The sequence below is a fragment of the Trichomycterus rosablanca genome, chromosome 10 (assembly GCF_030014385.1).
Source record: "Trichomycterus rosablanca isolate fTriRos1 chromosome 10, fTriRos1.hap1, whole genome shotgun sequence".
Lineage (NCBI taxonomy): Eukaryota > Metazoa > Chordata > Actinopteri > Siluriformes > Trichomycteridae > Trichomycterus > Trichomycterus rosablanca.
Genome location: NC_085997.1, coordinates 26,337,835 through 26,363,576, shown reverse-complemented (window position 1 = coordinate 26,363,576; position 25,742 = coordinate 26,337,835). Strand labels below are relative to the sequence as shown.

The 25,742-nt window shown below is 37.8% G+C and overlaps 1 protein-coding gene across 1 annotated transcript; it reads right to left on the bottom strand.

The window, feature by feature from the left end:
* Positions 1-959: 959 nt before the first annotated feature.
* Positions 960-24,669, bottom strand: gucy2g (guanylate cyclase 2g). Its single transcript, XM_063003947.1, has 22 exons — positions 24,650-24,669; positions 19,016-19,283; positions 18,581-18,929; positions 15,993-16,117; positions 12,145-12,324; positions 10,619-10,763; positions 10,388-10,523; positions 10,204-10,307; positions 9,855-10,021; positions 8,852-8,992; positions 8,641-8,724; positions 8,444-8,548; positions 8,275-8,346; positions 6,254-6,422; positions 5,991-6,146; positions 4,826-5,003; positions 3,762-3,902; positions 3,448-3,640; positions 2,074-2,248; positions 1,867-1,965; positions 1,172-1,263; positions 960-1,082 (listed from the first exon to the last, which is right to left on the bottom strand). Exons 1-22 carry the CDS (start codon positions 24,667-24,669, stop codon positions 960-962), a joined length of 3,222 nt encoding a protein of 1,073 aa, XP_062860017.1.
* Between the last annotated feature and the right edge of the window lie 1,073 nt (positions 24,670-25,742).

Genomic DNA, 25,742 nt, shown 5'->3' with positions numbered 1-25,742 from the left:
ACTAGCAAAACATCTTGCTTTTCTTGTAAGGCAGATTCTTTGTTCAGATTGTCATACTGAATAAACCCCACTAAAGTCACCAAGTTAGATGCTTTGATTTATTTTAATAAAATGAATATCATTACATGCATTCCTAAAGTACATATCCAACACTATATGGACAAAATTATTGGGACATTCCTTTCTAGTTTTTGAGTTCATGTGTTTCGGCCACAACAGTTGCTAACCTGTAAAAAATCAGTTAAATAAAGGAAATGATTTGGAAACTTTGCAGCAACAATTTAGGGAAGGACCTGTCCTGTTTCAGCATGACTGTACATCTGTGTACAAAGCAAGTTTTATAGAGACATGAAGAAAAGCTTGATCTAAAGAAACTCCAGTGGCCTGCACCTAGGCGATACTGAACAGCTTTGGAATAAACTGGATCATCAATTGAGGCTTTCTTGACCAATATCAGTGCCCAGCCATACAAATACTATTTGACTGAATGGGCACAAATTCCCACAGACATACAGTAAAGTCTTGTGAGAAGCCTTCTCAAAAGAGTAGCTGTTATTGCAGCTGCAATGATTACATAGGTGTCCCTCTATTTAAATACCATTTGTTTTTAAAATAGGATGTCCAACAAGCTTATGGTCAGGTGTCCAAATACTTTTGGCCATATAGTGTGTGTGTATACAGTATATGCATAGTATATATATATAGTAAGGGCCTTTGCTCAGGGACCCTATATACTATCTTATATCTAGGGTCCCTGAGCAAATGCCTTTAACCCTCAATTGCTTGACTTGTATTTAGTCACAATTGTAAGTTAAACACTAACACAAATATTTAATTTAAATTTATGGTTGAAGTGGAAACATTTTATGCACAGTTTATTTAGTCATAACCTAATATGCTTAATTAATTAAAGTGATGTATCAATAAAGTATCTATCTATCTTTGCTCTAAAGTCCTGTTTAGAAGATAAACATATCCCTCACCTCTGGTTCACATTCTGCTCCAACATCATACTGTGGCATATGAGGAAACTTCAGACCTGCTTTACTAATTAACCAGAAAGTCTTTTGAAGCCCTTTGCCCTTGTAAAAATAAACATAAACCGAATTTAAATCTCTAGCAAATAAAAACACTATTTTATAGAGAAACTCCTGTAGGAATGCCGGAATACCTTTAACTCAATGTCTCCCCTTTCCTCGAGTTGATAAGATCCAATCCTTATGAGAATATCCGCAGTGCTCTGAGAGATATGAATTCTTAGCGCTGCAATAAAACAGTCCAAATTTACTTGATTTTTACACAGTATTTTCCTAGACTTTAAGCATTTTTACTAAATGGATATATCCAGTTCTTCTGTGCACTCTAGTGACCCCTGACACCCTTGCTGGCTGAGATGGGACACAGGGTAGCACACACCTCTTCCAACCTTTGTGAAGCCACCACGTAGATCTTTACACTGGCTAGCGTCTGATTCTTACAAACTAGCGATGCACAGTGTATTTCTCCACCAGACAGGAGTCACTGTTGCAGTGACAAGAAAATGATTCCTCATCCAGCCTTCCAGAGCCACCACTGACTGGTGTCACCTCTGAGTCCAATACAGTTTGGCAATTTTTCTTCTCATTAACTCATTAGTGGAATCTGGTCTTTTTGAGGAGGAAGAATTAGTCCTTTCAGGACTGGAGTTGGGGGTGGTTAGCTTAACTACATTAAAATCAAACTTCCATAAAGTCATAACTGAACCAACAACTATAATTTGCATCTGGTGGGTCCTCCCAATGTTATTTTTCACATAGATGATATGCATGAATGCAAAAAAAAAAAAAAATGCTTTAAATTAAATTAAAATTTGATTTTAAAACATACGCAGACTGTTGCTCTCCATCCTGGATGCAGTGTTCACTGTATCTCCAAACAAGCAGTAGCGTGGCATTGTAGTCCCCACCACACCAGCAACTACTGGACCTGTTAGTGGAAACAGACATGGTCAAGAACCTGAAAACAGGACTCAAACTTACTAGAAAAATGCACCTTATGTAGCTTGTTTATTATACCAGAGTTAACTTTTATTACCAGAGTTGATGCCAATCCGAATTGCTAGCTTCTCTTTAGGCAGGTGTTTGATTCTGAACTTTTGAATGGCACTGAGGAAATGAAGAGCCATGATCGAGATTTCTTCTGCATGCCTGGTGCCATTGCTTATAGGCAGCCCACTTGCTACCATGTATGCATCTCCAATCGTTTCCACCTTACACAAAGATAATAAGCGCTCAAATTGTAAAGCCAACTCCAAAATTAATCAGATTTTTAACACAACAGATCACATAGAGATACATGAGGTACTATTTTAAAGCTCAAAATCTAGACAGTTCAGCTTTTTAGCTTGTATACTATTCTTATTATTAGTATCTTATTATACATTTATCATGGTATTAAGTTATGAAATAAAATGAATTCATAAACTTCTAAAAATTTGATTATGCAACTCATTGCAGATTAATAAGCAATTAATAGAAGTTAAATGAATAAAAAATAGAATATTAAGATATGAAGATAATCCTGAGTGTTTGGGTGGCGCAGCTATATATTACAGTAGCCCACCACCGCTGACATCCAGGTTTGAATCTTAGTGGTGCTATCTGCCAGCTGGACATCTGCACAGACATGGCTATGTCTAGGGAAGGAAAGGAGGTCAAAGGTCTGCGATTGATTGGCACCCTGTCCAGGATGTGTTCATCCCTTGTGCCCAACAATTCCAGATGAAACCGGACCCACCAAAAATGCATGAAAAGACCACACCAGAGCTGACATCTCAACCCATGAGGTCAAATCTCAGCTCTGCTACCTGCAGGCAGGGCGCCTACACGGGCAATGATTGGCTTGTGTGTTGGGCTGGAATGCTGGAGGGGATTCCTCATAATTTATGCTGGGGATTGGTGTGTGACTCTCCATACGCGATACCGAGCCCCATATAAACTCGCCTCGAATAGTTGACTACTGCACACATGTCAGTCAGGAGTGGAAGTCAGCAGCAGTAAAGATGAAGCAAAATGCAATCAGGTATCTGGATACAACTAGATTGAGAGGAACATTGGGGGAAAATGCAAAAAAAAATCTGCCATAATAGAATTTAAAATTCCCAGCAACATTCACTCACACATTTAATAAAAAAATCGTGTTAATTGATAAGCATTGAATTAACTTATTGCCGGTTAGGTTTGGGTGAAAACCAGTGGCCCCGGAAACATTGAATCTTAGAAATCTTAGAATCTTAAAAATTCCTAAAACAAGAATAGAAAGACCTGCTAGATGTTTTGCAAGCTTTGAAATCTCCCAAAGGGGGAGTTGCTTTTTAGGATGCCCAAATATTTGCACATGCAACAATTATGTTTTTAAAAAAATTTCTTTTTATATTACTGAATGTAAGCTTTGTATAGCTTAACTTACCTTGTACACATCATAGAGCTTGATGATTTCATCAAACAGGCTGTAGAGGTCATTAAGCAGTGTCACCACTTCCAGCGCAGAGCTGATCGAACACATAGTGGTGAAGCCCACGATATCAGAGAAGAAGATGGTCACCAGCTCATAACTCATGGGCTCAACAGTTTTCCCTGTCATCAGCTGATCTGCTATGTATCTGTTTGAAACACCCAGGTCAGAAAAATTTTAATAAATCCGTCAATGCCAAAAAGCATCTTATAGTTTTTGTAACTCAAATGAATTACAATGATATAATACAACATGATTATTTCTATTACCTAGGGAGCATACTAGAGAGAAGTTTATCAGCCCTGGTTTTTTCCACAGTGAGCTGACTGGTTCGTTCCTCCACCACTTCCTCCAGGTGACTTGCATATTTCTCCAGCTTGTCCACCATGTTGTCCAAGATACTCGCTTGGCTGAAATTTTATATATATATATATATATATAAAGGCATAAAATAGACATAAAACAATTCACAGTCTTTTTTTCTCCCTGTTTCTCTTGATTTTAGCGTGTCCAATTTATACGCAATTGCATTATGCTTCCTCTCTACTGCAGCTGCCCAGCCCAGTTGGATGGCAGAGCTGAGATTCGATCTGATGTATTCAAGATCCCAGCTCTGGTGTGCTAGCGTGTTTTACAGCTGCGCCACCTGAGCGGCCGACCTGTGAACTTTTGAGCATTTTCTTGGTTTGTAGTTATTCACACATGAATTTATGATATTTATTTGATATACCTTCAACATAAATGTAGCACAGTTGCAAGAAAGTCTGCAATATTTATAATCAACCATGATTCTCTACAGTTACATTTTTTGTACCCCAAGCAACCTTCAAGGTCTAATAAAACCCTGCTCTGTACCACGCAACCTCTGAGCCACTAGTCTCACTTGCCTTGATCCTCCACCCAAAACTCAAGGAAGACAAGCATCAAGGCTCTTCTCTGTAGTGGAACTAGCTTCCCTTGTCTGTCCGAACATCTGAGTCTTTTGCTGTCTTCAAATGATGTTTAAAAACCCACCTCTTTACTAAGCACTTACAAGCAAGTACAAGCTGACATGAACTAATGCCCCCTATTTCTTTCTTGCAAAAAAAACCCTCTTTGGTTCTAACAGGGTCAGCAGATTTGTATTCTTGGACCGTTGTCTACTTAAACTAGAGTAAGGTAATGTTCACTATGGAAGCACTTTTGTAAGTAGCTCTGGATAAGAGCGTCTGCTAAATGCAGAAAATTTAAATGTACTCCATAGTCAATACTCTAAACACAATATGGTGTATATTTTTCACCAGTCTAGCAGAAATGAGTACATAATGTCATGTTTGTATCTGTATGATCGTACTTGTCAGGGCTGATTTTCCTCAAGGTTCTTTTGATGGAGGTAAAAGGGGGTCTCTGGTCAGGATTTTCACTCCAGCATACAATCAGCAGAGCGATAAATCCTTCATCACACATCTCAGGTGACAGACTAGGTCTGAGGGGCTCCCCTGTCAGAGGAGTCCTCAGCTGCTTGATGATTTCTGGATAACATGCATAATGCAATAATCACTGCAAAAGACTTTAGTACAGATTTCCTATCACACAGCAACAACCCCAAATAGGAAAAAGTTAAGATGGGGTATGAAAAAAACCCACGGTGTTTCTTACATTAACTCTTACTTTTATTTCATTGCAGACTGTATGAACCCACTTCTATTCATCTATGCATCTATTCCTGTATTTCAGGCCTGCAACACATTCCAAAAAAGGTTGGGATGGTAAAGCATTTACCACTTTGTAATGTTGCTATTCTTTCTCACAACACTTAAGAGGTTTTGGTGCTGACGATACCAAGGACACAGGTGTTCAGCTTAGGCTTACATTCTTGCCCATTACACACTGATTCCCCCATATTCCTTAAACCGTTTGATGACATTATGCACTGTTGAGGGAGAAATATGCAAATCCTCTCTAGTCTTTTTTCTTCCAATCTTTGCTTTTCAAAGACTCAGCCTTTCATGGATGCTTTTGTACCAAATCAGGATTACAATCACATGTTGACATCACTTGTTTAAACTCACATCATTAATTAGTATTACTTAGTATTTAGTATGACCTCATTACATCAGTATTATTTAGTATATAGTATTACCTCATTTCTAGGTAATACTCATTTCTAGCCCTAAATTGCCACCGTTTCAACTTATTTTGGAACGAGTTGCAGGCCTTAAATGCAAAAATGGATATACTGTATATTAACAAATGATATGAAATGACCAGACACTTTGAAATATCTTGGGTTCAGACCATCTGCAATAAAATAAAAGTTTAAGTAGATGTAAGAAACTGCAGGGTTTTTCTTGACTTACATCTTCCACACTGTCCAACCTTTTCTGATTTGGGGTTGTAGACAGAATCACTGCTTTATTTCCCAGTTCAAGCTATTTTAAAGACATACTTAAGCTTTAAAACATTAGTAAAACTGCCCTCTGCAGAGTACTGGGATGCATATTAGTATAAATTATTACCTTTTGGTTCCAGCTGTATGTCATGGTAAGGGCCCTTTTCTGTGCTGTAAATTAACTCACGCATAATAATGGAAAAGCTAAACACATCTCCTTTTTGAGTACCATTTAAAGGAAGGCACACTTCTCTCAAGAGCTCTGGAGCAAGCCAGTACATCTCTGCAAAGAGAATTCATTTTTAGGTATTGTAATCGAATAAGCTCTGCTGATCAAACATTCACAAAGACAATGTAACATTTTTCTAGAAACCAGAAACTATTAAATACCGTCATATTTGGGATTCTCAAGTGGAATCAGTTTGTGTTTTATGCCATATTTAAACTCCCAGAGGCCAAAGCCTGTGAGTTTGACTTGCAGTCGGCTGTCCACTAGACATGTGGTTGGCTTCAGATTGCCATGAGACTTTAAACTGCTCCGGTGTAAGTACTCCATACCCTACAAAAAATGCACAAGGAATCTTGAATTTTACCTCGCACAGATGTTAGTATCAGAAACTTGATTATTCAGGAAAGTAATAAGCTTTTTTTTTATGAACTGAATCATGCTTCTAATAGTGGCTGCTTACTTACACATAGTGTGAAACAACTTTGGAAGGTTGCATGATTTACTATTAACCTGAGAGCATACCTTACGTCTATACCTTCAGCATCTATACACAGCAGAAAGTGATCACTTTAAACAGTTAAATGCAAAACACGGCAACAGGTCATAGTATTCTAATCCTTTTTAAAATGGTATACACCTGGCCTTTAAAACATTATTTAAATTTACAGTTTTATGTGTGGGCCAATAATACAATTAAATACCAAAGCAAACTTAAACAATCTATTTTTATGTTTATATTCGATCATTTATTATTAGTAAATATTACAAAAAAGCAGCAAGGGGAGATATTTTAATAATAATATGCTTCCTGTCAACACTACAGGTACTACAGGTACACTACAGGCAGGGATGGACTGGCCATCGGCAGGGTCGGGAGTTTTCCCGGTGGGCCGCTCTGTATGTGGGCCGCTGAGAGAGAAATTCTGTTTTAAATATTCCTTAATAATCCTGAAGTGTGCATTGGCCCGCCACAGTATCCTCACTGCATGTCCATTGGTCAATCACAGAAATGTCCCTCCCCCAGGATAAACCGTAATAAAAAAAATATTTATTATAAAAAGATAAGTCCGGTCGTAAAATCTGATTGGCTGAGCCGCGTTCGAATTCGTTGTAAAATCCCAGATATACGCACACCTATGACCACCTCACATTATTCCATATTAATATGCCACTGTCAGTGCAGAAACTTTCTGATGCAGGGTTGGAGGCGAGGGGAAATATGGCTGTAACTGGCCACCCAAGTGAATCTTCACTGCAGTCGTACTGGCACCCTAACTTCAGAGAGCTGCAAGCAGATGCAGAAAAGTGCAGGAAACTGGACAACCTGTTTGGCAGTGAGGAACTACAGCATAGCCAAAGAGCAGAAAAGGTATACAGTAGTTAGAGTCCAGCGCCTCTGCTTCATTAGTAATGCCGTTTAAGAAGAGACTGTGGGCCCATCTCAAATGTCGCTTATGCCCTACTTACGGTACTTTCTAACAGTACAAAACATTTCTTTTAAGTCACTGAATGATTAATAAGTAGTTATCTAAGCTACTGTTGAATACCGGGGGCTTTAAACCAGCCGTTTTAAGGACTATTTTTGTGAAAGTTGTATTATGTCATATCCAACATAGTGCACTACATAGGGCAGTGATATGTGTGGAGCGATGTGCTTGTAGTGGGCTGGCCAAGAAAAAAGTCCAGGGCTGAATTTTGTTCCCAGTCCAGCCCTGACTACAGGTACGCTTTTTTAATTGCTTGGTCAAAATCAAACAAATCAAGGTCTGAATTGCGGATAACACATTATCCCACCATTTAACACCGTTAGTTTAGCTACTGTGTAGTCACATTAATCTAAAGTTGTGGTATTATTATTTTATTTTATTAATTTGTGGTTTTGTTTGTTTATTTCTTGGAACATAACCTAATTTAAAATTTAATTTAGCTATAAAATGTAACAGAGAAAGCTTCCAGCTTTTTCTGAAGCTTCGTACAAGAAGTTCTGTTAGCATTAGCAGTAGCCTGAAGTCACTGCCAGGGTGGTAATGTCCCTGTATAAATGGTGTCCACCATCTTTATATATTTTTTTATATATGGACTAGTATGAATACGAGAAATATGAGGTTGTACTAACGGCTTGTATTCCACTAAAATACAACATGTTGTATTCCATAGATGTATGTTCTCAGTGTTTACTCACATTAACAATGTCATAGGCAAAAGACAGTTTAAACATCCAGTCCAGCTCGATTTCAGAGCTCCTAAGGACGTCCTAACATTAAAGAAAAAACAGACAACATGAATTTCCTACATAAGTATGCATTTATGATATGTGCCAGTCAAAGCAAGTGTAGTGTAAGTGTGAATACCTTTAAGCTGCCCTTCTTGCAGTATTGCATGACAATGCAGACATTAGGAGGCTCATTACAAACCCCAAAAAACTGCACCAAATTTTCATGTTTCAGTTCCTTCATCTGAAGAAACATTAGAAATGCAATGTTTTAAAACAAATAAAATTAATTAAATTAATTAAGAATTAATAAAATGAATTCTAAATTGTATTTACCACATTGAATTCTTCAATGATTGACGGTTTCTGGACATTACGCAGAAGTTGATTGTCCAAGTATTTGATGCCTACATGATTTCCCTTAACCAAAAGGAGATTGAATACATTACTATTGACATTAAGAACTTCCTAATCATGTCTGTCTTAAATAAAAAATGTTCTCATTAACCTGCGATTCTAAAGTAGACCCTTTTTTGTCTCTTTGTACCTGGTACAAGCCAATTGTCACATAGACGGACTCTTTTCCACCTTTGCCCTTCAGGCCGTAGCTGTTAGTAGAGATTATGGTCTGAGAGCCACCGCTTCCACTTTTGCTAGGAGTTGTAGACATCGACAATGCCTGCACTCCCTGTAAAAGTGACATTTAGTCCATTTGTGTAAATACACCGATCAACAATAACATTAAAACCACCTCCTTGTTTCTACACTCACTGTCCATTTTATCAGCTCCACTTACCATATAGTAGCACTTTGTAGTTCTACAATTACTGACTGTAGGCCATCTGTTTTTCTGCATACCTTTTTAGCCTGCTTTCATCCTGTTTGTCAGTGGTCAGGACTCTCACAGAGCAGGTATTATTTATGTGGTGGCTCATTCTTAGCACTACAGTGACACTGACATGGCGGTTAGTGTGTGTTGTGCTGGTATGAGTGGATCGGACACAGCAGCGCTGCTGGAGTTTTTAAATACCGTGTCCACTCACTGTCCACTCTATTAGACACTCTTACCTAGTTGGTCCACCTTGTAGATATAAAGTCAGAGACGATCGCTCATCTATTGCTGCTGTTTAAGATGGTCATCCATCTCATCCATGTTGGCTGGATATTTTTGGTTGGTGGACAATTCTCAGTCCAGCAGAGACAGTGAGGTGTTTAAAAACTCCATCAGCATTGCTGTGTCTTATTCACTCATACCAGCACAACACACACTAACACAACACCACCATGTCATTGTCACTGCAGTGCTGAGAATGATCCACCACCTAAATAATACTCTGTAGTGGTCCTGTGGGGGTCCTGACCATTAAAGAACAGGGTGAAAGTAATAATCTACAGTCAGTAATTGTAGAACTACAAGTGCTCCTATATGGTAAGTGGAGCTGATAAAATGGACAGTGAGTGCTGAAACAAGGAGGTGGTTTTAGTGTTATGTCTGATCGGTGTATTAAACATGGTTGTGGGTTTCATTGAGTGTACTGTCTGGGCCCAACCTTAGCTTCCATGAGAATAGTGATATCACTGAAGTCAATGAGCCACCAGTTGGAGTCATCAAGTTTGGTCTTTAGGCGGGTCTTCTGCAGGGTCAAAAATGTGATCAAAACCACTGCAAGCACTCCAAGCAGTGGCATGGTCACCAGCATTGCAATCAAGTAGATCTCTAAGCAACAAAGAACAGGACAAAGTAAGTAAAGACTAGTACTACCATTATTTACACTCATATTACTGTTTACATACATATTACATATTACTTTATTGCCATAAAATGGTGTAATACTACTACTACAGAACTTCAGATACATTATGTTGTGTAATATATTTTTTATATATTTTAAGACCTACCACTACTTATCCATTCACAGAGTTCATTGTCAAATCCACACTCTGGCTTATCCATTGGTGTTTTCCCAGTTGGCCAGCTGACTGTTGAAAACTTAGATGTTGTTCTACAAAAATGACATGGTTAAGCTACAGCGCTTGACAGTAAACCACGAGTATCATTAAACCTACCATGTTTTTGGCTTACTTGATCAATTTTGTATGACTGTCAAAGTTTAGAACAGGAACAAATTTCATGATGCTTTCATGTAGCTGCAGGTCGTACACAGAGTAATCTGTATTCCTATCTCCATACTCATCAAAGTGAACCAGACCTGATGCTCCTGTAGAAATGTATAACATGTAGCGGCAATACAATAAAAATGTAATATAAATATTTTATTGGTCAGGGTTATTCAGGTTATATGTGTTAATTTACCATAAAACCTGATGCTGTTTTTGTCTTTGAGTTTCTGGAGAACCTCTCGCCCGTTATGAGGATCTTTTCCTTCTTTGAGAGTCTCCTTTAGTGCCATAGCATAGAGCAGAACAGCATCATGCAGGTAGCTAGAATAAGGGCTTACCTGCAACAGTGTCAGTGACAAACAGCATTAAAATTCTAGTCATTTTTGGATCTGCAATAATATGTTTAATATAGTGTTGTGTTTTTATGATGTTTTAAATGATGTACATATATCCAGAAACTGAAATATATACTGTCTATTTTGCACAAGACATTGCAAGTTTACTCACTCACTCACTTTCTTAACCGCTTATCTAATTAGGGTCGCCTATCCCAGCTTTTCAGTAAACGCAAGGCACACAGTAACACCCTGGATGGGGTGCCAGTCCATTGCAGGGCAGACACACACACACACACATTCACCTATAGGGCAATTCAGTGTCTCCAATTAACCTCCATGTTTTTGGACTGTGGGAGGAAACCGGAGCTCCCGGAGGAAACCCACGCAGACACGGGGAAACATGCAAACTCCGCACAGAAAGTACCCGGACCGCCCTGCCTGGGGATATAACCCAGGACCTTCTTGCTGTGAGGCAACAGTGCTACCCACCGAGCCACCGTGCCGCCCATTGCAAGTTTATATTTTTATTAAAAAAAAAATTTGAATGTTCTTTTAACTTTTTATGCACCCCCCCAGTTTTTCCTCCAGTCTAGTTGTATCCAATTACCTAATCGCATTTCTCTTCCTTATCCTGCTGCAGACCTCCACTCTTGACTGAGAAAGGCTGTAACCAACACACTTCTCTCTCCCTTCGTCGTGCGTGCAGTAGCAGACCGCTTCTTTTCCACAGCACTAGGCTGGTTAATATGGAGATCCATATGGTGCACACAGGGTCACCAATCTCCATTATTACCCATGTTTGTGCAGGCATCATCGATCAGCCAACAGAGGTCGTAACTGAAGCAGTTATGAGGAACCCCTTCAGCTTTCCCGCTTTCCCTCCCCTTGACAAGCTAATTATCGTCTGTATAGGCACCCGGCTGGCTGATAGCAGAGCTAAGATTTATTTTACCACTGCAAAGAGTCCCAATTTTATAATATTTTATTAAACACCTTGACATGTTAAACTGACATAGTTTAGTATTTGTGAAACACCTACTGACCTTTCTCATCAGTTGTGTTGCATAAAGTTTATGAATATAAGAATTTCTAAAGACTAGAATGCTGCCCGTTTTTGGCAACATAAAGTAAATCAGACCTTAAAAGTCATAAAAACTGAATTATTTGTAACAATTTTATATATCTAAATATCTGTTTCATATGTTTAACTATCTACTTTAAGAGTTTAATTTGTCTACAAATGTAGACTGCATATGTAGATACACCAGTGCAAAATAATTGTTGTTATTGTGTAATAATGCAAACCACATAGCACACGACAGTAAGTGCAGTATATTATCAAGTACAAAAAGGCTCTCTGATGAGAAATGTGTGACTTTACCTCTTTCTCTGAAGACAGATTGCTGTGAAAAGGGGCTTCCTTCAACCTCTCATGGACACGTTCAAAGAAGTCATAATAATCATATCCTTCATAAGTCTTTTCAGCGAGGACAAACACCATATCAAACGCCCTCATTGTTCTTTGGATGTTTTCACCTATAGCAATTTTCCACAGGTTATCCTGAGTGGAAAAGAATGGGAGAGAAGAATGAACAGAATTTGGTATTAGTACCCATGCTGTATTGCAGACCATCTATTCTATTATATTCACTGTTAGCTGTTGGCTCATTTGTTCAATTCTATAAACATACTTATACCTTGGCTATAAAATCAAAAAGTTTGTGGACACCTGTTTAACTAACCTGTTTAACATCCTATTTTAAAACAATGGGCATACAGAGTTGATGAAATTTTGCAGCTATAACAGCCTCCACTCTTATGGAAAGCTTTTTACATTTTTTGTGTTTTACAAATTTTGTGTCTTTGAGAATGTATAGAGAAGGCCTGGCTTGCCTCATCATTCATATTTTCAAAAGAGGTTTAATGGGTTTGATGTCACAGCTCTGTGTCTTTAAACCAGGTCTTTGTGAACCTTTACTTGTACACAGAGACTGAGTCAAATTGAAACAGAAAAATGCCATCCCCAAACTGTCGGAGTCATATAAAATTGATTTCATACACCTGCTAGTAAAAAAAACCTAAACTAAAAAATCAGTACAGGTGTCCACATTCTTTTTGATATAGTGTGGCCGAGAAGTGCAAAACAAATTTACATTTCAGAAAACAAAATTACAAAAAAACCAAAACAAATTTACAACAAAAGCAAAAACAAATTTACAAGTGCTCGGGTACCCAGTGTTTGTAAATATGTTTTGGCATATGTAAAAGTGTTTCAGCACTTGTAAATTTATTTTCGGCATATGTAATTTTGTTTTCTAAAATGTATATTTGTTTTGCACTTCCCGGCCGCACATTTCTGACGGAAAAGGTAGGTACAATAACACCGGAAGTGCGTGTTGCTTACCTGCTGTCAATCAAACTGTTTCTCAGCGATAAAGTGAACGGAGTTTGTGATGGTGACGATAAACAAGGTTTTGTCTAGTTTGTGGAAATCATTTTATCCAGTTGACCCGCTATTGTTTTTCTTGTGGAAAGTTTTGTGCAGATGTTTAGACGTGGCGTGTGCATCTCTATTTACCGTCCGCTCTTCTAAACATCTAAGGAGTTCCCACAAGAACAACAAAAGCGAAATAATGAAAATAATTAACACAAAATGGACAAAACATTGTTTATTAGGGACGGAACATTTGATACCGAGGCTTTAAAACTTGTTTCACTTTTGTAACACTGGACTCAGTGTATCGGAGCTTATATTAAAGCAGCATGTGCGGGACTGATGAAGCTTTGTGCTGTGTTTTATCTCACTCACTATATAAGAGACAATCAAACCAGGGTTACCAACCATCCCGTAACATACACAATCCTTCTTTATTTGGAGACTAAACGCCGCGTTCAGTATTGAACTGATACAGGATGCTTTGTTCCGTATTTTTATCAGTGGGAGACTGTGGGAATTATATTAAGTAGTGTTCACTTTTATTCTTAGTAATGGTGTGTGTGCGCTGGTTATAGCAGCAGGGGGGGACCTTACACAGTCATGAGAACAAAGGTTTTATTTATGGTGTTTAAAATTTATTATTTTCATTCTTTATAATAAGTCAGAATCATATTTTAGGCAAAACAACGCACTCCGCCCACTGTGCTACTCATACAGCGGTGTATTAAACAGGTTATGTCACGTTACTAAGAATAAAAGTGAACACTACTTAATATAATGAATTAAGCAGCAGTTTCCTTCTGTTTTATACACCACACCGTCTCCCATTGATAAAAATACGGAACAAAGCGTCCTGTATCAGTTCAATACTGAACGCGGCGTTTAGTCTCCAGATAAAGAAGGATTGTGTATGTTACAGGACGGTGGGTAACCCTGGTTTGATTGTCTCTTATATAGTGAGTGAGATAAAACTCAGCACCAAAGCTTCATCAGTCCCGCACATGCTGCTTTAATATAAGCTCCGATACACTGAGTCCAGTGTTACAAAAGTGAAACAAGTTTTAAAGCCTCGGTATCAAATGTTCCGTCCCTAATAAACAATGTTTTGTCCATTTTGTGTTAATGATTTTCATTATTTCGCTTTTGTTGTTCTTGTGGGAACTCCTTAGATGTTTAGAAGAGCGGACGGTAAATAGAGATGCACACGCCACGTCTAAACATCTGCACAAAACTTTCCACAAGAAAAACAATAGCGGGTCAACTGGATAAAATGATTTCCACAAACTAGACAAAACCTTGTTTATCGTCACCATCACAAACTCCGTTCACTTTATCGCTGAGAAACAGTTTGATTGACAGCAGGTAAGCAACACGCACTTCCGGTTTATTGTACCTACCTTTTCCGTCAGAAATGTGCGGCCGGGAAGTGCAAAACAAATATACATTTTAGAAAACAAAATTACATATGCCGAAAATAAATTTACAAGTGCTGAAACACTTTTACATATGCCAAAACAAATTTACAAACACTGGGTACCCGAGCACTTGTAAATTTGTTTTTGCTTTTGTTGTAAATTTGTTTTGGTTTTTTTGTAATTTTGTTTTCTGAAATGTAAATTTGTTTTGCACTTCTCGGCCACCGTACTGTAGTACACTAAGTGCAATATTCCTTATAATAAAATAGCAGTTTGCTGATTTTATTTCATTTAGTTATGAAAAGGCAAATAAGCAAAACTAATACAAACCAGCATAGTAAACAAGACCTCCACCTGTCCGGCTACTAGAAAGTTACATTTCATTAAAAGTTATTGTTTACTTCATTTGGCCTGTGGAGTGCAACAAGTTCCTAAATCTATATTTAAAAACTTTAAATGTACAGTTAGAGCCATCAGATGTAAAAAAAATTCTCAAAATAAATAATACATGTGAAAGTTTTGAATCCTTGATTTCTGAACAGAACAGCATGATGGCTTGGTGGGTAGCATTGTTGTCTTATAGCAAGAAGGACCTGGGTTCGATTTCCAGGTAAAGCCGTCCAGGTCCTTTCTGTGTGAAGTTTGCATGTCTGCATGGATTTCCTCCCACAAAGACATGTAATTTAGGTGAATTTGGGATACAAAATTGCCCGTGATGGTGTTTGAAATTAAACTGATGAATCATGTGTAACCTGTAGCTACCTGTCCTGTCATGAATGTAACCAAAGTGTAAAACATGACCCTAAATCCTTAATAAATAAATAAATGATGAATATGTAATGTATTCCTTTTTAAATGTTTGTGCTTTTAAAAAATTCAAAATCAAGTATTTATTTTATTAATACGAGGGATCTTCAAAAAGTTTCTGCACCTTTAGAATTTGGTTAGAAACAGTGAGGGTGGGAGGAGTAGTAATCATGTCTTAGAGATTGAGACAGAGCTTATAGTCCAGATTTAGCGCCATCTGATCTCCACCTTTTTGGATGCTCAAAGAAGCTTTAAGGGGAAGAAGATTTTCATGTGATGATGATGTAAAGGCAGCGGTGCATTAGTGGCTACGCGCTCAACCAAAAACGTTTTGCTGATGGCATTAAAAAGTTGGAACGATGCTGGTGAAAATGCATCAGAAGGTGACTATATAGAAAAGTGATGTATTTTGTTTATCAAATTTTTAATAAATAGAGTTAAAGAAGGCGCAGAAACGTTTTGAAGAACCCTCGTAGTTTAACATGTTTTTTAAGAATAATAGAAGATACCAAATTAAAAAGCTATTTGCATTTGAATGTTGTGCTCTCTAGACTCTTGCAGACTACTCACCACATTGCCACTGACCTCAAACTGTTGAACCAGGAGAAAAATGTACTCTCCATTCATCAGGCCCTGTTTTTCAGCTTCCATCACCAGCTTAGTTGAGTCTTCAGCATTACCCAACACTATAATCACTGTCAAATGGAAGGATGAATGAAACTTGAGCATGAAACTACAGCATATGAGGACATACACTTTTTGGCAAGAAGTATGCTGATACCCCTCGGTGTTTGAGTTCGGGTGTTTCATACTCCTTTCTAATAGGTTTATAAAACTGATTGACAGAAACTGTATGCTATGCTTTTAACTTTGTAGCAACAGTTTGTGGAAGGTTCCTGTGCACAAAGTGAGGTTAGTAAAGAAATGATTTAATGAACCATGGTCTGAAGGGACTTTGGTCATTTGCATTAAGCCCTGACCTGAATGGAAAAAAGCAGAACATCAATTGCAGGCCACTTCCTTGTCCAGCATTAATGCCTGACCTCATAGGAACAAATTCCTACAGACATACTTCATATGTTATAGAAAGCCTTTCCATAACAGAGTAGACTGTAATAACTACAAAGTGGAAGCAACACTATACTTATTCCCATAGTTTTGGAAAGGGATGTCCAACAAGGTTATAGTTATGTGTCCACACACTTTTGGCCATATAGTGTATTTTATGTATAAAACCACAAAATAAACAAAGGTGATGTCAAGAAATCATAGCTTATGATTATACAACATACAGTATATATATATTTATATTAAATTAATATTCAATTAAGTAAAAATTTTACTCCTAGTGTTGTGGTGGGTCCCTTCTTACACCACAAGATGGACACCACACACTTTATTCACTCAGACTTAGATCCAAGATAGTGTAGCCAGTTTCTGTACTTCAAACTTAGTTGGAGATGGGAGGAAACACCAGGTAACAACAAAAACACATCAGATGGCAATATGTAATACTTATTTTACCAAAAAACAGATGGAAAAGTACAACCTGCCTAATTTTACAATTGATTAAAGCATAAACAGCAGCCAGTCATTATTAATTAAATGCACAAAATTAGTAAATCAATAAGAAGTGTAATTACATCTATGAATTTATTATTCCTCAGTGACAATGATTCCTTACAAATGTCAAAATCCTAGGATTGAGCATTTCAGCAAATTCAGACCAAGGTGAGATTTTTTAATGCTTAGAAATATAAAAGAAAAACCCAAGAGCTTCATACCTAACAAGTATGATTTTCATGGAAGGGCGACTATGTTTGTTTGTCTGATTTTTAATGCCATGTCAGCTGCTATGGCTATTATCATGGCTGACTAAAAAGTCAGTTTGTTTCTTTTCTTGTGTAGCTACAAGAGGATCAGAGTGTTGTTTACGTGACTGTGAGCATGTCAAGTTTAATAGATTTTTCATATCTTATATGGTTTTTTAAGTCTTAGTGCTTTTAAGAATTTAATCAGTATTTGGGGGACTGAGGTGAAGATTTCCTTGTATTTGTTTTTATTGTAGAATTTTGTTTTGTTGGTATGCATCTTTTGGCATGCATAGAGGATGTGGCATGCACAGAGGGGGCAAGTGGGGGCCTGGTCTCTCCTTGGCAGGTAGGTATGAGTGAGTTTGGTGTGTCCTATGTAGCATCTTGTGTATATAATCTGTTCCCATTAGTTTTTGGATATTGAGTTCCATCTGTTTGTATGGTAGGGTGGATCTAGTACAGTTTGGCCTGCTATAGAATGGAATATGGCAGCACTTATTAGATTTACAAATTGCCTTCGAAAAATATTCTTTGGACTGATAAGACCAAGGTGGAGATGTTTGGTCATTAAGCACAGCACTACAGCTGGCAAAACCCCACAAACACCTCATACCATCTATCAAGCATGGGTGATGATTAGTGCTCGTTTTGCCTTTTAATCAATAAGGCAGCTCCATTTTATTCTTATAACAGAGCAGTACAGATACAAATGTGAGGCCATCTATCCAGCAGGGCCATTATATCATACCATCAGGACAATAATTCCAAGCACATAGGCAAACTGAATAGCTAAAGAAGAAATAAATCAAGGTGTGATATTGCCCTTTATCACAGATGTTTGAAAGCTTAATCGCTTGCACAATAGATAACACTTACAACCCTGTACACACCATACCAGCACTCATTATGACACTCAAAAGAGCAAATTTCACTATAATGGCTCAGATCCAAATACTGTCATTGTAAAAAAAATATTATAAGAGCTGGGGAGAGTGGTAAGACTTAGTATCTTACTTAGAGTCACACACTGATCCCCATTAGTGCATGGCATCAATCAGCCAGCAGTGGTCAAAATTGCATCAGTTATGAGAAATAAATGCTGTGCCACCTGAGTGCCCACAGATTTTTGAAATTCTGTAATTTATGTAACAAAAACCTTCAAAATATTATTAGAAAATGCTGCTGTTGGGCGAAACTTTGCCAACATAATGGGATTACCGTAGAGTTAGCAAGGTATCCTTGACCAGTCAATTTCAGCCCTGTAATTGTAATTGTAGTTTTATTTTAAACTAGAACCAGAAGGAAGTGGTTACTTAAGACTAATAAATGAAAGATAATTCATACCTCTTGCAACCTTGGAAATCCGCTTCACATTCCTGTGAGTAAGTTCAAGATCACTTACATCAAACTTAATGCTACCGGTCACAGTTACTTCAGCTTGGAGTTGCTGTTCCACAGATTTCCACAGAGCATCCACTTTATCCCATGTGTTAGAATCAGCCCCTCCTCCAATGATCCCAACATACTTCCACCCAAAGAACTCCAACGCTTTCAGCAAAACTGCTCCGACTCTCTTGAGTGGAGGCACTACTTTGATATAAGTGTCATAAACTAGACCATTATCCATTTTTGAGGTTTGTCCAACAAAGCCAAACAGTGGGATGTTCCAAGTGGATGCCAAAAGACCTGTGACCTAGGGTATAGAGACAAAACATGACAAAACACAGACAAGTTAAACATAATGTGTATCTTTGTAACACCTCAAAGTGATAAACCTACCTCTGCTTCCTCGGGACAAGGTGGCCCAAACATTGCTGATATGTTTTCCCGCCAAAATAGATCAATAAATGCTCCGAGTGAAACCTTAGCGTTACAGTCGGTGTCCACATAGACAAAGTCAAGAGTATAGTTTGTAATAAAAGATGGATTGGAATTGATTTTATCTATGGCTATTTGAATGGCAGATCCTAATTTCAGAGCGCTGAAAGGATAGGATTTATTACGTGGAGCCTGGAACCCAACCAGCAGCTTGTTCTGGTTTGTTAAGCTGCTCACAACAAAGCTCAAGATAAAACTCAAAAGAAACATGGAGGCCCACCATCCTGTGTGAGCGGCTGCTGTGGAGTTTGTTTCCTTCATCTTTTCTGTGCAAACCCCAGATTAGGGAGGTTTAAATAGCTGCGTAAATGACGTAGTAGTGTCACCGTTGTCCTCTGGGAAATTAAGTTTAATTAAGCTCCTCGCTGTTATCACTTGCTAGAAATTTTATGTAGTCAGCACGTTGGTTTGACACAAATGCTGGTTTATCAATTTAAAGGTCAAATGGTATTTTTTCCTATAGACAAGATGTATTATATAATTATTATTATTATGGGCAGCAGAGGGCCTTGGTGGGTAGGACTCTCACTTCACAGCAAAAAGGTCCTGGGTTCGATTCCGAGGTGGAGCAGTCTGGGTCCTTTCTGTGTGGAGTTTGCATGTTCTCCCTGTGTCCATGTGGATTTCCTCCGGGAGCTCTGGTTTTCTCCCACAGTCCAATGAAATGCAGTCAGGTTAATTGGAGATACTAAATTGCCCCAGGTATGCCACTGTGTGTGTGTGAGTGTGTGTGTGTATGTGTTTGCCCTGTAATGGACTGGCGACTTGTTCAGGGTGTCTTCTACCTTGCGCCCAGTGAACTGCACCCACCGTGACACTGACCAGGTTCAAGAGGAGTGTAAAAACAGACAATGAATGAATTAATAATTATTATTATGTTGCTATTCTTATTGATAGAACACTTTTTTGTATTGTTACTCCACTGCATCACCAACTATGTGACATAAAGGTAAATAAAACATCTATCCAACCAACAATATATGACCAAATGAATGTAGATACCTGACTATAAGCTTGTTGTACATTCATTCATTCATTCATTGACCATTCATTTATCCCATTTAGGGACGCAGTGGGTCCAAAAGTAGAAAACACTCCAAACAGGTCGGCAGTCCATTACAGGGCAAACAGACACACAGACCTGACTACACGTCTTTGGACTTGTGGTAGGAAACCAGAGCTCCCGGAGGAAACCCACACTGACAGAACAAGCAAACCCCATACAGAAAGGACCCAAACCTCCCAGCTGTGGAAGCAAACTCATGCTCTTCTTGCTGTATTACTACAGCGCTACCCACTGCACTGTACTACTACAATGGTGCGTTTGGATGCCACACTTTTTCTCCTACAGACGTTGGCTATGTATTTGGCCAAATGAAACTCTTTGTGTTAAATGACCACAGAACTGCCTGCAGATACCACAGATTTACCTGCTGATTTTGAATCTGTGACTAAATTAATGAAAGACATTTGTTTTTCAATGTTTTCAAGAAGTGTCTTTAAACCCCTAGCAATGTTAAGTTTGCTTAATTGTGTACAGTGGCACTTATGTTCCAGCAGCTTTTAACATAATAGTTCTTTAATAACATTTTACTATCCTCTCAGCCTGAAACTCTTTTAGATACTTTGTACTTACAGGCAATGTGTTGTACAGATGATCATTAGACTGGAAGTTAATTAGAAATAGCACCCTGTGACTTGTAAAGTCTTCAATCCACTTTTTGAAATCCAAATACAGTACTCCCTAGTTTAAAAAAAAATCAAAGATCCGAAAACATACATGTCTCTGACTGGTGTGTAAAAATCTTTGCCTTTAGCTGTAGACTTGGGGGTTATGTTTAGGATTAAAGGGTTAAGATCAGTCTTAGAGATATGGATAAGGATCCCCAGGGTTAGTGATTAAAAATGCTACCAAAATGAGCTGGTCCTGGGCACACTGGTCTACCTCTGGCAAACCATTTCTCTTCGTTGGAAATTGCATTTAAACCTGCTAGCCACCAAGAGCTGCGTTGAGATTTAGAAAAAATGCATCTCACATGTCAGGCACGTGCACAGATAGACCCCTAGTGGTGCTCAAGCACCTGCCCTTTTGCCCTGGATGAGAAAAGTGCCCTTTCTGCTGGAGCCCAATTTTTTTTCTACATTCATCAATATTTAAAACTAAAAATGTACCCTCTCTGTCATCAACTCCCCCAAAAGTGTTTTGATATCTGACGGGCATTTATTTGAGTTCTTGTGAGAATTCTGCCCCGATCTGATCCGCGGCACGCACAAGCTCCCGCCTTCTCTCCTCCTCCGGTTAGCACTCATGCAGTGCTGAGCGCCAGGCCAAACCGCTGCTACACACTTTTCCTCTGACCCGCAGCATCAGACAGACAGGTAATGACAGTGTTTGTGCAATCCCTGACGTTGTTTGGCGCAAAATTAACCACAACACTTAACATTATAGCGCCGCTGCAAACATTACGTGGCTACTGGCCCCACGTTTCCTTTAAAAAAGGAGGGGGGGTGTTAAGGCGTTACACCCACTGAAAACGCTTGCCTTTTCATACAAAGAGCATCCATGTATAACGCATAGCCTACACGTTTTGTACTCATGAGTCATGAAATACGTGATTTCAAAGCCTTGTCCAGCTGTTTACTGACGTTTGTCATGTTTAATGAAGGGGGAGGGGGACAAACTGCAGCAGACAGACAGACAGACAGACAGACAGACAGACAGACAGAGAATTTAAAGACTTTTACTGTTTTACAAATTAGACAAGTTCACTAGTTTTGTTTCATTTAAAATCTTACTTATTTTGATGTGAAAGCCTGAAGAAAAAAAAGCATGAGCACAAACATTTTGCAGGAGAATGTCAAGTAGCTCTCACAGTAAAGTGTTGAAAACAGATACAAACATACAATATTTTATAATTACAGCATCCTGGCCAAAACGCTGTGTAGGAAAAGTCACCTTTAGTCAGGGAGTTATTTTCATGCAAGCATTTATACTTCAACAGTTGATGTTTACAAATGAGGAATAATTTTGCTAGGTAATTAACATCACAAACTAATATATGTAGAAGGCTAAATATAATGCTCTATGATATAGACCAGTATACAAAAAATGATGAATAAATAGGAAAATGTTATTTAGCTGTCTATTTGATTTTATTGGCATAATAATAGGCCCATTGTTAACATCAAAAGCTTCAGTGGAAAGATCATTTTCAAAACTGAAGATCATAAAGAACAGGCTCAGGAGTCTCTGTGGGGAAGACAGACTCTCTGACCTAATCCTGCTTGCCATTGAGCAAGACATACAAATAAACCACAGTGAGGTCATAAAAATCTTCCAAGAGATGGCACCAAGGAGGATGCTCCTGTGAAGTATCTACTACTTGAAATACGTACATGCTACTTGAACGATCCTGCTCCCTTCACTTCAGTAGAGAGCCTCGCCTCCTTAGTACATAGTTGTATTATGTAGAGTATATTGAATGCTTTATTTTTATTTAATTTATTCAGAGCAGAGTTTTGATAAGTTTTAAGTTGTTTTTGCCTGTTTTTAATTGTGTTAACAAAAATAAATATGTAAGTTAAAAATCCTACTGTGGTTTTTTTTATTTATTTTATTAATAATTTTGGCGATGGGTGCCTTTTTTTGGCTTGAGCACCTGCCCCCAAAAATGTCTGTGCACGTGCCTGTCACATGTCCACATCTATCTACTGATACACTGTATACTATTGTGCATTCTGTATATGGTCTTTCAACTTTCACCTACTACTGATTTCAATAGACAACACTACCCTGTAGAAACATCGGGCCTTGACGGCTTCCACTTATTTTAGCCTTTATCAGCCTTTTATCGGACGTAGATTACATTACCGTCCAAAGGTGCTCGCATCTTATCTCCTCCTTTAGTCTTCATTATGGTCAAAGTGCAGATGAAGTACCACTGCTGAAGAGGTGTAATAATGATGCACAAAAAGTGTGTTCACAAGGTCATGCTGTGCAATGCCTGATCGCAGCTGAAATGTGTTAATGACAAGTTACGCCAGTTTAGGTGCTGCTCTCTTCTTAACAGCTTTCTCTGTCTCTGCTGACTGATGCCTGCTTTCTTAGAAAGGCTCTAGGTGGTGTGCTGAATCATCAAGCACAGGACTGAGAGACACACGTGAGATGCAAATAATCATTGTGTTAATTTGAACTGGTCTCTAGAGTTGTGTGATAAGTGGAAATTTTATTTGTCTGCTAGAAAATAGTATGGACTTCATGTGAATAATGGACTTCATGTGTAAATAGACTGTATATCAGGGTCAGTATTTTTTGAACAATAGAAGTGTTACCATTATTAGCACTGATTTATATCCATTGCATTTTTTTTAGTTAGTTAAAAATCAAAAAGTGAAATCTTTTATTCACAAAAGTATGTAGAGCCTTTATTCTGTTATTCTGTAGAAGCCCCTTTAGTCTCGATTACAGATTTTGGTTTTGTGGAAGTGTCTCTACAATCTTTGCACACCTGGATTTGAGCAGTTTATCATATTCTTCATGGCATATCCTTTACAACTCAGTTTGCATAGGTCGTTTTACACATGATTGATGGGGTTTAGGTCTGCGATTTGTGTGGATTATTTTAGGACATTCAGAGACTTGCCAGAGGTCAGTCCAGTATTGTTTTGGCTGTTGAAATTCGACCTGTCACCTTTAGTCTGAGTTCTAGGGGAGGTATTCTTCAAGGATGTTCTAGTATTTGGCTCCATTCATCCATTCCTCAATGTTTTACCAGTGTCCCTGTCCCTGCTGATGAGAAATACCCTCGTAACATGTAGCTGCCACCACCATGTTTTACTGTTAGAATGATATTAGCCAGCTGATGCAAAGGGCCTGTCTTTTACAGACCTAGTGCTTGATGTTCTGCTCGAAAGTCAGAGTATTTTTTATCAGAGTATAAAACCACTGTGGTCCTGAGAACACTAAATGCTATCCTAACAGTTCAGTGTAAATTGGGCCTATATAAATTCAAGTGTGTGTTTTTCCAAACTACGCCAAATTGCAACATGTGGACTCCAATTGAGTTCTAGTCTCATCTTAAGGATAATAAAAACAAATGGGATGTACCTGAGCGCAATTAGAGAGCATAATTAAAATGTAATTTGTATATATTTTATATTTTAAAAACTGGTTTGCACTTTATTGACTGATTGTTAATGGATAAAAATGCACTTATTTAAAATCAACTCCACCAAACAATAAAATGTGCAAAAGTCAAGGGGTCTAAATATTTTCTGAATCCACTGTAAACTGCAGACATGCAGTGGGTACAAAGCAAATCTAGAGTGAACGTACATGACCTCTGAAATGTGAAACTGAATTAAATGTCAGATTGACCTGCAAAAACAAACTAGTCATATGTCTTTTACATACAAACTTATTTTTAAGGGCTTCATGACAATCAGAGGTAAATATAGATCCTGGACCTCAGTGCACATGCATGCCAGGGAAATCTTGCAACATAATGTACTTTCATTGTTTTATTGAAACATTACCTCTCAATGTTTATGTCCATGCTCATTTTTTATCAGGTGATAGATAGCAGCCAGGTTTAAAGGTCGACTGGGTGCTTTTAGGTATTTTATTGGAGCTGTGCACATGGTTTCTTCAGTCATCCTGGGGACAGAGGAAGCTCTTTCTGTGGAATTTGTTCCCAGCTGAGGACACCACAGCCTCTGTAGGACGGACACACAGGTACTGGAGTTAGCACTCAGAATGATTTACATTCTTTTGTAGTTTATTTATGTTTACATGAATATTAAATATAAAAAATGTCTTAAATTAAATGAAAATTAAAATAATAATGTTGTTATAATTATTGAGTTTATTGATTAGGTTAAGGTGTGTTTTTATCAGTACAGTTAAAGGGATTCATTCCATAGAGTTACAATTTAAGTTGGTTTGGCATCAACTTAATATAGAAAGTGACTTTAACAATGTGAAAAAAATAGTATAAAATCTAAGAATGTAGATTCATCATGCAGATATTATTTAAATACCAATCTTATTTAATGTAAAGCTGTTAATTGTGTCTCACAGTCAAAGTAAGAGGTATAAATCATGATTCAGTAAGGTATATGTATTACTAATACTGATTATATGGTGTTACAAACATCAAAGTCACTAAAATATATTTATTGTTATTATTATTAATGTATTTATTATTATTATTATTCATTATAAAAAATTGTAAATGTATGACTTTATAATGTAGCATTTTATTATTAGATTTATCACAATTAGTTTATCCAATTAACTGAAATGTATTTAATATAAACACTTAAAGGATGAGTTATTGTGTATGTGTGTGTCTGCCCTGCAATGGACTGGTGTCCCTTGGTGTCCAGGGTATTACTGTGTGCCTTGCGCCCATTGAAAAGCTGGGATAGGCTCCAGCCCCCCGCGTTTATATATATATATAAGACAATAAACCCACATAAAAATATATACACCATTTTAATCCAGTATAACACAATGCACAAACCTTTATGCACATTTTATGCTACTAAATGTATTACATATTTATATTTCACACATGCTATTATAAATAAAATATACAAAACTCTAAATAAAATGTACACTGTAAAC